Below are 14,494 nucleotides of genomic sequence, written 5' to 3' on the forward strand. Positions count from 1 at the left end.
CAAGATTCAATTGGAGAACATATTGTTGTTGACGTTAATACGGGCGGAGCAGCCATGCCCACATTCCATCGAGGAATAAAACATGCGAACGAGTATTACTCAAACAGATTACTCAGTCATTTTGGGTGATGGACATTAACCAGGACTCAAGGGATATCTGAAGATGTAAAAACCCAATTAGGTTCGTTGTCAAATGTTTGTATGGAAATCTATCCCTTACTGCACCGGTTTGACCCTGAAGATCAATTTCTCCTCCATTCAGAAGCAGAGTTAACTTCCACATTCAGCATTCAAAATGTTCGACTGGCACCGTCAAAGCCGAGGCTGTTATATCCGTGACAAAAAAATCAGTTCTTACTCCGTTCATTTTCTGAGACACCAGGCAACAGATCTTCGAGAAATCTCGATGCCAGAATCTGTTACTGTGACTGGCATTGTCCATTTTAATTCTTCTGGCCAGAGATTAATAAATGGTTAAAATTACCAAACAGATTTTTTTCAGTTCAATCAAATCCTACATTCAGATAAATGTGCTCGGCACAAATTGGTTTCAAGTATCGCATGTTCTTTGAACGGAGAGGTTTTTTTGAAGTATTATCTAAAAGTATCTGTCCCGAAACATATTGTACAATGTCTCAGACTCGGTTCTAGGAATATTCCGATTGGAATAAGCAGCCACTGTGACCAGCGCAGAAACTGAGGGTGATTCTGGTTTGGCTGCACCTTGGAAATGCTGCACTATCAGCCCTGGGAAATGATGGATAATATTCAAGCCAACGCGGTTCCATTTAGGCTGCAAGAAGCTTTGTGAAAATGCTAATTCTAACACCGAAAGCAGATTATTCGGGGAGTCAGTCACGCAGAGTGAGAGATGTGGGTTTCCAAGTCCTGAGGAAGCGGATTGGCCGGAGAGTCAGACACAGAATGAGGAGATGTGGGTTTGCGAGGTGGGTTAGAGGAAGGCAGATGGGATCAGGAGGGGAGGAGGAAGCGGATGCGGAGGAGCGGGGGAAAGAGGGGTTGGGGGGGGGGGCATGAGGAGGAGGAGTAGGGTGCTGATGGAGAGCCAGCTGCCCAACAGGCCGAAGAGGAGGAGGTGCCAAGGAGGTACTACACGAGGCCTCGTGGGTACCGGCACCACCTGTCATTCAAAGATCGGGCATGCCGACGAAGACCCATGCTGAGTAGAGAGACAGTGCAACATATCTGCCAGATGATGACACACCTGGCACTGCAGGGGTACGGGGGAGGACCCTCCCAAGGTGAGGGTCACCTTGAATTTTACACCGCGAGTGGGGACCTGTCTGGGATCTCACAGACCTCAGTGCACAAGTGCATCCATGCTGTCACGGAGGCCCTGTATACCCAGACAGCTCAATACATCCATTTCAATGTGGACTGAGCCCACCAGGCTGCCTGGGCAAGGCCACCATCGCCGACATGCCCCGGGTCCGGGGGGTGATAGACAGGATGCATGTCCCCCTACAAGCATCTGCAGATGACAGACCGCCCTATACAAACCGAAAGGGGTTCCATTCGATGAACATGCAGCTGATATGTGACCATCAGCTGCACGTCATACACGTCTGTGCCTGATACCTGGACAGTGTGCACAATACCCTCATCCTGGCACATTGACGATTCCTGAGAAGTTTGAGAGGCCTCCTTCCCCCACCCTCCCTCAGGCTCCCTCCTCCCCTCCCTCCCACCCACCCTCCTCTCCCTCACCCTCATCTCCTCCTCCTCTCCTCACCCCCCACTCTCCACCCTTCTCCCCTTTCCTCAAATAAGAGGACCAAAACTGTGCACAATACTCCAGGCCTTGTACAGTTGCAACAACACTTCCTGACCTTTATACTCTATTTCTTTATCATTAAATGCCAACTTTGCTTTCTTTATTACCTGCTGTACCAGTGTTCTGCGACTCATACATGAGGACGCCTAGATCCCTCTGCATCCGAGCACCCTGAAGTCTGAAACCATTTAGATAAAAGTTGCTATTCCATTTTTCTGACCAAAATGGATGACTTCACACTTATCCACATTAAACTCCATCTGCCACATTTTGGCCCACTCTCCTAACCTATCTGAAAATGAAAATCGCTTTATTGTCACGAGTAGGCTTCAATGAAGTTACTGTGAAAAGCCCCTAGTCGCCACATTCGCCTGTCCGGGGAGGCTGGTACGGGAATCGAACCGTGCTGCTGGCCTGCTTGGTCTGCTTTAAAAGCCAGTGATTTAGCTCAGTGAGCTAAACCAGCCCCTCTATATCTATATCTATCTGTAATGTTCTTATTTCCTCATGGCAACTCAGTGTCCCATCTATTGTCTATTTATTTTCGGAACTTCGATCATTGAATCCAAATCGTTAATATGGACAGAGACATAGATATAGATCTTCAATAATCCTTTAATAAAACTGATCATCACAAATTGGTGATTCAAGAACTGTTTTGCAGATGTGATCAGTGATGATATGAAGTGCATACAACCCCCATCAGTCCACACATCATGTTCAAGACAGACAGACTGTCGAATCCGTGTTCACAGCAGTGACACATCATTTACATCTTTAAACTGTCTCAAGGCAGCTTCCTGTTTTCATGTAAAAATGTTTTAAAATAAATTAAAGAAACACGATTTCTCTCCAATTTTATTACAGATTCCCCACTGGAACATGACATTCTGGACAATATTTACAGACCTGTACAAACCCAGTCCAGTTTGTCAGTGTTATTTAATCACACAAGGAAGTTACATTATTCAAATACGGTGAGAGTTTGAAGTGAGTCAAACTGACAGATTTATCACAATTACAAGAAACAAACCAACTGGAGATTAATATAAACAGAGAATGATGGAAATACTCAGCAGGCCGGGCAGCTCGATAAGGGCACTTACTCACTGCCTGAGCCCAAACTGAAGACAGCGAGTATCACAGCAGCAGCTGGTCTCCCACCTCCCCTCCCCTCCTACTGAAAGTCAATGTGAGACTCACCGCTGAAAACCATGACAGTGAAATGTCCATCACCGTGAAGATGGGAGAGGATTCGGGAGGTTTGGGGTGGAAATATTGACAGCTGCTCAATGCAGAACTAACACTAACACTTGGGAATTTATACAAAGTGCAACAGTTGAGATTGTTTCATTTCATTTCCTCTCCCTCTTGTGTTTTTCTCTCTCTCTCTCGCCCTCTGAAGAAATTATTTATTGGATCCCCTGGAAAGACTCCCTGACCCCAGTTTGAGAATCACTGAACTGATTCATCTCAAACACGGTGATCTATCGCCACCTTCCGCCTGTGGAGCAACATTACAGGCAGGAAGGTCACCGGCTTCCTGCAGTTCACAGCTCATTCTACCCAGTCTTTACTCAGAGAGTAGTAAGGGCGTGGAATGCCCTGCCTGCAGCAGTAGGGGACTCGCCAACACTAAATGCATTCAAATGGTCATTGGATAGGCATATGGACGATAAGGGAATAGTGTAGATGGTTTTACAGGGGTTTCACAGGTCGGCACAACATCGAGGGCCGAAGGACCTGTACTGCGCTGTAATGTTCTATGTTCTAGTAAGTTCCTCTCTACAATTGAGCTTCTATTTGTTTCTTCTCTCTCTCTCTCCTTCTTTCCCCCAGCCCTACAGAGGTACTTGCTGATCTTTCAGTTCCCAGTTCCCATATAGGGTTTATACCCGGAATGTTAACCTGGTTTCTCTTTCCACCTGTGACTGGGACCCACACCCAGCAGTTTACAGCTGGCAGGAGGCAGGGAAATGGTGTGAAATTATGGGATGGATCTGTCAGTGACCTTTAATCCTAAAGATTGTCAGAGGGGCCGAGTTTCTCCCATCATCGTTCGATCCTGGATTGAAGATTGGAAAGACTCTCTCAGTGAAAGTGTGGGTGAAAGTGTGGAGATGGGACATGTTGTCCGCATTGTAAAATGACACCTGACCCCCCTCATAGTCCAGGAAAACCCCGATCTTCCCGGGATTCACACTCAGGGTGAGGGGGGTCTCAGAGTGGGAGGAGGCGGCAAAATGGCCACTGCCAGCAATCAGCCTCACAGTCCAGAACCCAGACTCTGGGATCAGGGGGATTCCCCCTTTCCTGTTCACAGACTCTTGGGCCACTCCCAACCGCCACCACACCTTCTCCCCCACCCCCACCTCCCAGTAATGTCTCCCTGATGTGAATCCCTCTGATCCCAGGACACAGGCCCAGGAATCAAACCTCTCCGGGGTGTCAGGGAGCGGCTGCTGTTTGCCTCCGAGTCTCACACTGGTCCGGTCCTCAGACAGGATGAGCCGGGGATGCGCTGTGTTCGGATCCAGAGTCAGAGAGGCTGGAGCTGGGGGAAAGTTAAAATAACACAGTCAGTGATTTAGAGAGAGAGTGAGGATGGGGAGGGGAGAGAGTGTGTGAGGGGTGAGGAAGAATCCAGGAGGGGGAGTTAGGAGTAAGAGGAGAATAGGGTCAGGGTTTTGTGGGGGGAGGGGGGGGGGTGAGGGAGGGAGAACAGAGTGAGAGGTAAGGCAGAGAATTGAGCATGAATTGGAAGGGAGCATTAAGAGTGGGCAATGGAAGCAGAAGTTGGAGACAACAGAAGGGGAGGAAGCGGGAAGAGAGGGAAGGACAGAGAGAGAGGGAGGGAGAAAGAGAAGGGCGGAGAGGGATAAGCTTGAGAATATAGAATGCAGGGCAGCAAGGAGAGTAATTGGGGAGGGGAGAGAGATGGAGGACGAGAGAGGTCAGATTGTCAGGGAGATTGGGAAGATGGGTGACAAAGGGGAGAGCAGGATGGTGAATGAGAAAGTGGCAGGATGGGAGTGAACGGATGGGAGTGTGCAGACAATGTAAAGGGAGCGGAGGGGAGAATGCCGGAATTATGAGGGAAGGGGAGGGCTGGAATGGTAGAGAGGATGTGGGTAAAAGAGGGATTTGAAGGGTCCGAGAGGAAGAGTGTGTAGTGGAAAGGAGATAAAGAGCAGTTGGGACTGATGATAGCTGCACCATGAGAGTGGAGAGTAGTGAGCGAGTGCATGGCAGTGTGCCAGAGAGAGTGAGGAAGGGGAAGCGAGACATTGCGGGAAGGGCAGAGGTAAGAAAGGGAGCAGAAATGAAAGAGAGAGAAAGTGAGTGGGGGCGGAGTGAGACTGAGGAAATGGGAAGAAAGGGCAGGTAGAGAGAATAATGGGAGGGAAGGGGAAAGAGTATGAGGGGGTAAAAAAGTGATGGCCAGGGAGTAGAAAGAGAGAGATAGTTGGGCAGTAGATGCGAGAGAAGACATTGGAAGGGAGAAAGAGAAGGTTGTGGAAGGAGGGAGAGGGGACAGAGGGGGAGAAGAGAAAGAGCGGATAGGAAGTGATATTTCCATTGTGCACAGTGCAGATGTCACCACCCAGATTGTACACAATCCAAGCCTGTAAGATACCGTACAAAAAATAATTAGGAGTAGGCCACTCACTCGGCCCCTTGAACTTGCTCCAACACTCAAAATCATGGCCCATCTGATTGAATATGTTTAATGATCCAGCCTCCAAATTTCACTGGAGTAAATAATTCAAAACACCAACAATCCTTTTGACAGAAATCAAATTCTCCTCATCTCAGTCTTCAATGGAAGGCCCCTAGTTTTAAACTCCTCCATAAGGGAAACACCCCTCAGCACGAATGCTGTCAAGTCCCCTCAGAGACTTTATTTAAATACTATCACCTCTCATTCTTCTGAACTCCAATGGGTATCAGCCCAAGCTGCTCAATCTTTCATCATAAGATAGCACATTTATCCCCGGAATCAGTCCAGCAAACGTTCTCTGAACTGTTTCTAATGTATTGCAGTTCATCTTTCAAAATGACGCACATTGCTCCAGGTACAGTCTTAATGGGTGCTGTACAGCTGCAGCAACAAGTGTATATTCATATACTTGATTCCCCTTGCGATAAACACTTTCCACGTACCTTCCTAATCACTTGCTGTATCAGCAGACTTCCAAATTTGTGAATCATGTGGCAGATCACCCAGATCCCTCTCCACTATAGAGTTGTGCAGGCTCTTTTGGTATGAGGCCAGAACAAACCCCAAACTCATTGTAGTCCTGTACGAGACCCCCCAATTTAATAAGGATCTGTTTTTTGTTCATAGAACAAATTTAAAATCCTAGTTCCTCACTAAGATTCTATGGCTTGAAACAAACAGAATAATTTTATTATTCCAGTCGACAAAGTAAAGAGTCAATGCTGTCTATTTTATACTCTAACAAGTAAACTTGAGGCAAAAATGAATTATCATGAAATGTGGTTGAACAGAGCAAAAGTCACATTGTGTATTTATCCTCTGTCCAAATTGAGGTGTCCCTCGCAGGTCCGGCAGTCTCTGCTCCTGGAAAGGAAGTGAAGGCCCCGAGCCTCGCGCTGTATTTATCCTCTGTCCAAATCGAGGTGTCCCTCGCAGGTCCGGCAGTCTCTGCTCATCGGAGTGAAGTGAAGGCCCCGAGCCTCGCGCTGTATTTATCCTCTGCCCAAGTAGAGGTGTCCCTCACAGGTCTGGCAGTCTCTGCTCATCGGAGTGAAGTGAAGGCCCCGAGCCTCGCGCTGTATTTATCCTCTGCCCAAGTAGAGGTGTCCCTCACAGGTCTGGCAGTCTCTGCTCCTGGAAAGGCAGTGAAGGCCCCGAGCCTCACGCTGTATTTATCCTCTGCCCAAGTAGAGGTGTCCCTCGCAGGTACAGCTGTTTCCACACCAGGAAAGTAAGTGAAGGCCCCTGAACCTAACTCTAACCCTATTTGATAAAATAATTTCCTAACTATGTTTGTGCCATCAGCAAATTTAACTTTCATACATTCGGTCTCTTGATCCAAGTCATTGTTACAAATTGTGAATAGTTGAGGTCCGAGCACTGATCCCTGTAAAACTCCAATTTGGGAGATAGAGAGACCATGGGAAAAGAAAGGGAGAAAGAAATCTGGAGGGAAAGGATGGGGGAATTGCAAGGAATTTGTGCAGGAGAATGTGGGAGTGAGAAGGGAGAGGAAGAGCGAAATGGAAGTAGACAGAGGGGAGGGATTATGATGAACATCTGTAGGTGGGGAGGGGAAGAAAAAGGAGAGAGAGTGAGTGAGAGAGGAGAGGAAGAGAAGATTGTGCAGAGGAGGGTGGGAGTAAAAATGAATAGAGATGGCAGAAAAGTGAAGCGCGCACATACCCGTGGAGATGATGTGCAGGTTGTGCTGTAGGAGGGGTGTCAGTGTGTAGGGAAGGAGAGAGTGTGAAGGAACCAGGCAGCGGTGTGAGAGGGCCAGCAGTGGACAGAAGTATTGAGGAGCCTAGAGAAACACTGCTGGCCCAATCACCTCCATAAGTAACTTATGAAAGCCCATAGTATGGCAGGACAGGTGATGTGTCAGGCTGCAGCATGTGGGAGCTCATAGTTACCGGTGTTATCCAGAACAAGCACATTTGCAGCAAGTGTCTGCAGATTGAGGAGCTTTGGCTCAGAATAATTGAGCTGGAGGCTGAGCTGTTGACAGTGCGACATTTCCGGACTATCAAGTGGTGCGAACACTCTTTAGGATAGAGTCTTCTGGTTTGGAAAGTGGTTATGAACAGGAATGTGTAACTGCAGTGGAAGCATTTAAGTGGAATCAAAGGGCACGAGGGCAGGAGCATCAGCTTCTGCTATTGTCCCACAGGCCTGAGATACTTTCAGATTGTTTGTATGGGAGTGGAGGCTGGAGTTTGGATGAACTGCATTAACAAAGATTTGTCTGTGAATATTTAATCTTGGACAATGGAGTTCCTTTAGTCCCTTCACAACTGTATTGGGAATCATGAAAATTAATATGAGGCTTACCGGGGTTAATGGAGTTTATCATTTCTCTCCACGCGATGTACTGCAAAGGACCTTTGAACTTTCCAATGGACAGGGCGCCATTTGTTACAGAGAGTGTTTTATAGTCGTCAATAATCCTGTAGATATCAAACAGTTGACGTTATAAATTCGTCCTATAAAACATTTTAGACATTTTAGTTAATCCAACTTCTTTTAATATTTCTGGTTTAAGAAACAATATGGTTGAAAATGAAAGGTTCATCTTGTTTCTATAACTGAGAAAAAAGATAACATTTAAATTCAAGAGCAGAGAATGGAAACACCAATGTCCTGAAAAAGGTTCACAGTCTGATAACAGATTAGTTACCGGGATATCACAAATCACAGGAGAAGAGAAACATTTAGCCTGTCCACTTGCTGTTTTACAAATATGATTGTCGACCAAAGACAAAGGCTGAAAACATCTAAAATAATGTAATACACGTGGAGTCCCGCAACTCTCATAGCCACCTGCTCTCCTCTACTTCTGGCCTCTTGAATGTTCATTACTTTAGCCGTTCCACCATTGTTGCCGAGGTCCGGAGCTCTGGAATTCCCTTCCTAAACCATTCTGCCAGATCTTGCTTTCCTCTTTTAAAACCCTTTAAACATGTCGTTGGTATGAATACCTCTTGTGGTTCAGTGTCAATTATATAAAACACAAGTTTTGCTGTTGTGTTGTTATGAAATGAAAAATGAAATGAAAATCGCTTATTGTCACAAGTAGGCTTCAAATGAAGTCACTGTGAAAAGCCCCTAGTCGCCACATTCCGGCGCCTGTTTGGGGAGGCTGGTACGGGAAATGAACCGCGCTGCTGGCCTGCCTTGATCTTCTTTAGAAGCCAGCTATTTAGCCCAGTGCTAGTTACGGATACGGATCAATAGTCCAAACTATAATAAAAACAATACCCGTTCCTCCCTTTAACATTTGACTGTCACGGGTTGGTCAGGAGTCTTGCAGGGATATGGACTGTGGAAACATGGACGGTGTGGCTCTCTCAGGGTCAGTTGGAAGGTCACAGCCACACAAACAGCTAACTGGAACCTGCAAGTGAGCATCTCAGGACTGATGGCATTTTGTAACTCAATATAATAATTTAGACTAGTTGATGAAACCTAATCAAATGGTTGCAATTATGTTTGTCACCAGAATAAACACTAGTGCTAAAAACAGAAGCAGAGGTTTTAAAAAAATTCAGAGTATCCAATTATTGTTTTTCCAATTACGGGGCAATTCATCATGGTCAATTCAGCTAGCCTGCACAGCTTTGGATTGTGTGGCATGAACCACGCAAACACGGGAAGAATGTGCAAACTCAACATGGAAAGTGACCTGGCGCCGTAGCAACAGGACGGCATGGTAGCTCAGTGGTTAGCACTGTTGCTTCACAGTGCCAGGGATCCAGGTTCGATGCCCGGCTTGGGTCACTGTCTGTGCGCAGTCTGCATGTTCTCCCCGTGCCTGCGTGGGTTTCCTCCGGGTGCTCCGGTTTCCTCCCACAATTCCCAAAAGTTGTGCTGTTAGGTAATTTGGACATTCTGAATTCTCCATCTGTTTGCCGGCATGTGACGACAAGGGGATTTTCGCAGTAACTTCATTGCAGTCTTAATGTAAGCCGACTAGAGAAAATAAAGATTATTATTATTAATAATAACCACTGTACCACACGAAAATAGAAGCAGAGTTACTGTCTCTTGATGAATGAAACTTTAATGTGACGGTAACGAGAACAGAAATCCAGAACAAACCATATCTGAGTTATTTTACCAAACTGTGCAAAGTTTCAGTAAAGAACATGTCCTACCTTCTCGTCCAACAAGCTTCCTCCTGAAAGAAATAAATCCTGAACAGTGAGGCGAATAAGAACAGATTTAGAATCAGAGAAAGATTACTGCACAGAAAGAGGCCACTTGGCCCATCCTGTCCGCCCCGCCGAGAATGGAGCCACCCGGCCTCACCCCACTTTCCAGCATTTGGTCCGTCGCCCTGCAGCTTCCGGCACCTTGAGGTGAATATCCAGACCTCTTTTCAATGAGTTGAGGGTTTCTGCCTCTCCTCCCCTTTCAGGCAGTGAGTTCCACATCACCACAACTGTTTGGGTGAAAACGATTTCCCTAGTCTCCCCTCAAACGTTGGACCATACACATTAAATCTATTCCTCCTAGTCTTTGACTCTCCCTGCTGAGGCAAATAGGTCTTCCCATCACTCTATCCAGGCCCCTCACAGTTTTGTACATCTCAACCAAATCTGCCCTCAGCCTCCTCTGTTCCAGAGAGAACAATCCGAGCCTATCTAATCTTTCCTCATTAGTTGCAATTTCCCAGTCCTGGCAATTTCCTCATATATCTCGTCTGTGCCCCCTCTAATGCAATTACATCTTTCTGTAATGAGGTGACCAGAACTGCACACATTTCAGGAGGAGTTAGACAGGCTGGTGAAATGAGCAGACTCCGAGCAGATGAGATTTCACACGGAAGTGGAAAGTGATGGATTTTGGAAGGAAAATTGTGGAGAGTCAAATAAACTGGAACTGAGCATCAGTCCCGCTCACAGACACAGTGACTCTCACACACCGTCCCAGACACACCCACACACTCACAACATGGACCTGGAACTGGATTACAATGGGAGTTCCAGGAGAAAATTAAACTTGGAAACACAGAAATAACTACAAAGGTTCAAAATCAAGACAATTCATTCTCAACGGAAGCTGTAAGAATCCTATCCCACTCCTGTCTTTTTTCCACATTCGCGACTTTCAAAAAAAATTGCGAACGTGTCTGCCTTTTCCCCAACCAAGGAATCCCACCACATGACCGAACTGTGTACCGCCCATCAGCCCTCATCCCTTCCCCTCCCTCCCAGAATCATGACAGGGTCTCCTTTATTCTCACTTGTCACCCCAGCAGCCTCCACATTTGAAGGACATCCACCTTCATTTCTGCCACCTCCAGTACGATGCCATCACTAAACACATTTTCCGCTCATCCCCTTTCAGCATTGTGCAGGGACCACACTCTGATGGTACCCTGGTCCACTCCTCCATCGCCCTAATCCTTCATCAACAGAAGGTGCAACAACGGCCCCTTTACTTGTACCATCTTCAATGTCCAAGGGCCAAGACACACCTCTCAGGAGAAGTAACATTTCACTTGCATTTGTTTCAACCTGGACGACTGTATCTTTGCTCCCAACACAGTCTCCGCTATATTAGGGAGAGTAAACACAGACTGCATGATCGTGTTGCGGAACACCTTTGCTGCATTTGTAGGCATGACCCCCTTGCACCGATAGTATCAGGGGTGTGAAGTCGGGGAAGGTCCCAGGGTAGGATGGGTACCCGGCGGAATTGTATAAAGGAAATTACGATTGAACTGGCACCACATCTGTTGGGGGTGCTTCATGAAGCGCTGGAGTAGGGGTAGCGCCGGAGACAATGGCGCAGGCAGTAATCATGCTAATCCCGAATAAGGGAAAGGATCCGGGGGAATGTGGGTCGTATAGACCTATACCACTATTGAAAACTGATGTGAAAGTATTGGCTAAATTGTTGATGGGGAGGATGAAGGATTGTGTCCCAGGGGTGGTTGCAGAAGATCAAACAGGCTTCATGAAGGGCAGGCAGCTTGCGGGTAATATAAGACGGCTGTTGAATGTGGTGATGAATCCATCGGGGATCTGGCACCGGAGGTGGTGGTGTCCATGGATGCGGAGAATGCATTTATCGGGTGGAGTGTTGGTACTTCTTCGAGGTTTTGGGAAGGTGTGGGTTTGGGCCGAGATTTGTGGTATGGGTGCGGTTGCTATATGTGGCATCAAAGGCGAATGTGAGGACAAATAATATGAGTTTGCGGAGCTTTGTCTTTCACAGGGGTACGAGGCCGGGGTACCCGCTGTTGCTGTTACTGTTTGTACTGGCCATGCAGCCATTGGCGATGGCTCTCAGGACATCGGCAGAGTGGTGGGGGATTATGAGGGGTCAGAGGGAGCATCGGGTGTCGCTCTATGCCGATGACCTGTTGCTGTATGTTTCGGATTCGGAGAGTATGGAAATGATTATGGGCCTGTTGGGGAGGTTTGGAGGGTTCTCAGGGTACTAACTGAATGTAGGGAAAAGTGAGATTTTCCCGATGAATGATCTGTGAATGAGCCAGCGAATCACACGCACGTGTTTTGGGGTTGTGAAAAATTGGGAAGATTCTGGGCGGGAGTGTTCACGGTCTTAGCCAAGATAGTGGAGGAGGAGGTGGACCCGCACACTTTGGTGGTGATATTTGGAGTTCCAGAGAAGCCGGAACTCATGGAGAGGAGGAAGGTCGATCTTGTGGCCTTCACCCCTCTGATTGCATGGCGGCAAATTTTACTGGATTGGCAGTCGGCATCGACACCGGGTGTAGCTGCTTGGTTGGGTGACCTGTACGACTTCCTGCGGTGGGACAAGATAAAATATGAGTCAAGGGGCTTTGCAGAGGGGTTTGAGAAAAGGTGGGGGGTGTTTGTTACTGGGTTTGAGGAGCTGGTCGTTGCATTGGGAGGTGTTGCATTTTGGGAGGACGAACAAGGCAAGGGAATATATAATGAACGGTAGGACACTGGGAAGTACAGAGGACGAGGAAACTTGGGGTGCATGCCCATGATCTCTGAAGGCAGCGGGACAAGTAGATAAGGTGGTTAAGAAGACATGAGATCACTTCCGGTAGCGGCAATGACCAGCTGAGCCGCACGTTCGGAGGCTCCTGAAAAAAACTGTCTTCGGGGCTTTTTTAAAGGCCCCCAACGGAGCTTAAGAGGCAAATCCCGATGGGGGAAGAGGCCAGGAGTCGCCCCAGAGGTCCCATGGTGCAGACCAGGAGCGAAGCAGGGAGAGAATCGGGAGGAAAAACTCTTGGAAAAAATCGGGACCCGAAGGACAAAATGGCGGCCGGCGAAAGTTTTGAAGAGCTGAAGAAGTGGGTCCAGGAGCAGCAGACGACTCTGCTGCGCTGCTTCCAGGATCTGAAAGTGGAGCTGCTGGAGTCCATCAAGGTAACCAACAGGGAACTGATGGAGACCCAGACGGCCCAGGGGGCTGCGATCCGGGAGCTGCAGCAACAAGCCGCCGAAAGGGAGGACGAGGTCGTGGCCGTGGTGGGGAAGGTGGAGGTGCACGAGGCGCTCCATAAAAGATGGCAGGAGCGGTTCGAGGAGTTGGACAACCGGTCGAGGAGGAAGAATTTACGGATCCTGGGCCTCACGGAGGGGCTGGAGGGGTCGGACCTAGCGGCCTATGTCGTGATGATGCTGAACACGCTGATGGGGGCTGGGTCCTTCCAGGGGCCCCTGGAGTTGGAGGGGGCCCACAGAATTCTGGCTAGGAGGCCCAAGCCGAACGAGCCGCCGCGGGCGGTGTTGGTGAGGTCCCACCGGTTCGTGGATCGTGAGTGTGTGCTCCGGTGGGCCAAGAAGGAGCGGAGCAGCAAATGGGAGAACACGGAGGTGCGGATCTTCCAGGACTGGAGTGCGGAGGTGGCGAGGCGGAGGGACGGGTTTAACCGGACGAAGGCGGTGCTCCACAGACGGAAGGTGAAGTTTGGAATGCTGCAGCCGGCGCGTCTGTGGGTCACCTACAAGGATCGGCACCACTATTTTGATTCCCCGGAGGAGGCGTGGGCCTTCGTGCAAGCCGAGAAACTGGACTCAAACTGAGGGTCCCCCGGAGGGGGATGCTGTAGAATACTGTATTTATTTATACTGTATGTGTATCTGCGGGGTTTAGGGTATGATGTGGGGTAGCCGTAGGGTGGATGGGGTGATGCCGTACAGGTGTTTTCTTTATGGGTTTTCTAGCAGGAGTTGGGTGGACGGGTTTGGACTGAGGGGTGTTTGGGGAGCTGGTGGGGGGGCGACTGACAATGGGAGTGGCCCTGGAGGAGGCGGGGCCCGGCAGGGCGAAAGCGTGGGCTTTCTGCGGGGTTCCCGCGCTGGGAGAGGGAGGGGGCGGGTTTTCTTTTCCCGCGCAGGAGCGGGGGAGGGTGGACTGGTTGATGGGCACTATGGAGGAGGGGCAGTCCCACGTTGGGAGGAGCCGAAAGTAGGGCGGGATCTGCCGGGGTCAGCAGAAGATAGCTGGCTCACGGGAGTGCTGTAGAGGGGGGGGGGCGTGGCTAGGAGGGGTCCTAGCCTAGGGGGGGGCGGGGGGGGGGGGGGGGCGAGAGGGGGGGAGGGTTAATGGGTTGCTGCTGAAACGGTGAGGAAGGAGCTGGAGGACGCAGGGGGTGCTGGAGAGGGGGAGTTGCCGCCGTGGGGAACTGGCAGAGCGTGGGACGCTGGCCGGGGGTGGGCAAGGGATGGGGTATGGCTAATCGGCAGGGGAAGGGGGCAGGGAGCACTCGGATCCGGCTGATAACCTGGAATGTGAGGGGGCTGAATGGGCCGGTCAAAAGGGCCCGAGTAGTTGCGCACCTGAAGGGGCTGAAGGCGGATGTGGCCATGCTCCAGGAGACACACCTGAGAGTGGTGGACCAGGTCCGGCTGAGAAAGGGGTGGGTGGGCCAGGTATTCCACTCAGGGTTGGACGAGAAGAGTAAGGGGTGGCGATCCTGGTGGGGAAGAACGTGTAGTTTGAGGCGTTGAAGGTGGTGGCTG

General features: G+C 49.2%; 1 protein-coding gene across 1 annotated transcript in view; it reads right to left on the reverse strand.

Moving 5' to 3' along the window:
* Positions 1-3,549: 3,549 nt before the first annotated feature.
* The window catches only part of LOC119976482, a 65,225-nt gene continuing 54,280 nt past the window's right edge, over positions 3,550-14,494 (reverse strand). Inside the window, 3 exon segments of the mRNA XM_038817020.1 lie at positions 3,550-4,349; positions 7,851-7,966; positions 9,674-9,696. Coding sequence (XP_038672948.1) covers positions 3,799-4,349; positions 7,851-7,966; positions 9,674-9,696 — 690 coding nt within the window. The 3' untranslated portion in view covers positions 3,550-3,798.

The sequence above is a fragment of the Scyliorhinus canicula genome, chromosome 13 (genome assembly GCF_902713615.1).
Source record: "Scyliorhinus canicula chromosome 13, sScyCan1.1, whole genome shotgun sequence".
NCBI classification, from domain to species: Eukaryota; Metazoa; Chordata; class Chondrichthyes; order Carcharhiniformes; family Scyliorhinidae; genus Scyliorhinus; species Scyliorhinus canicula.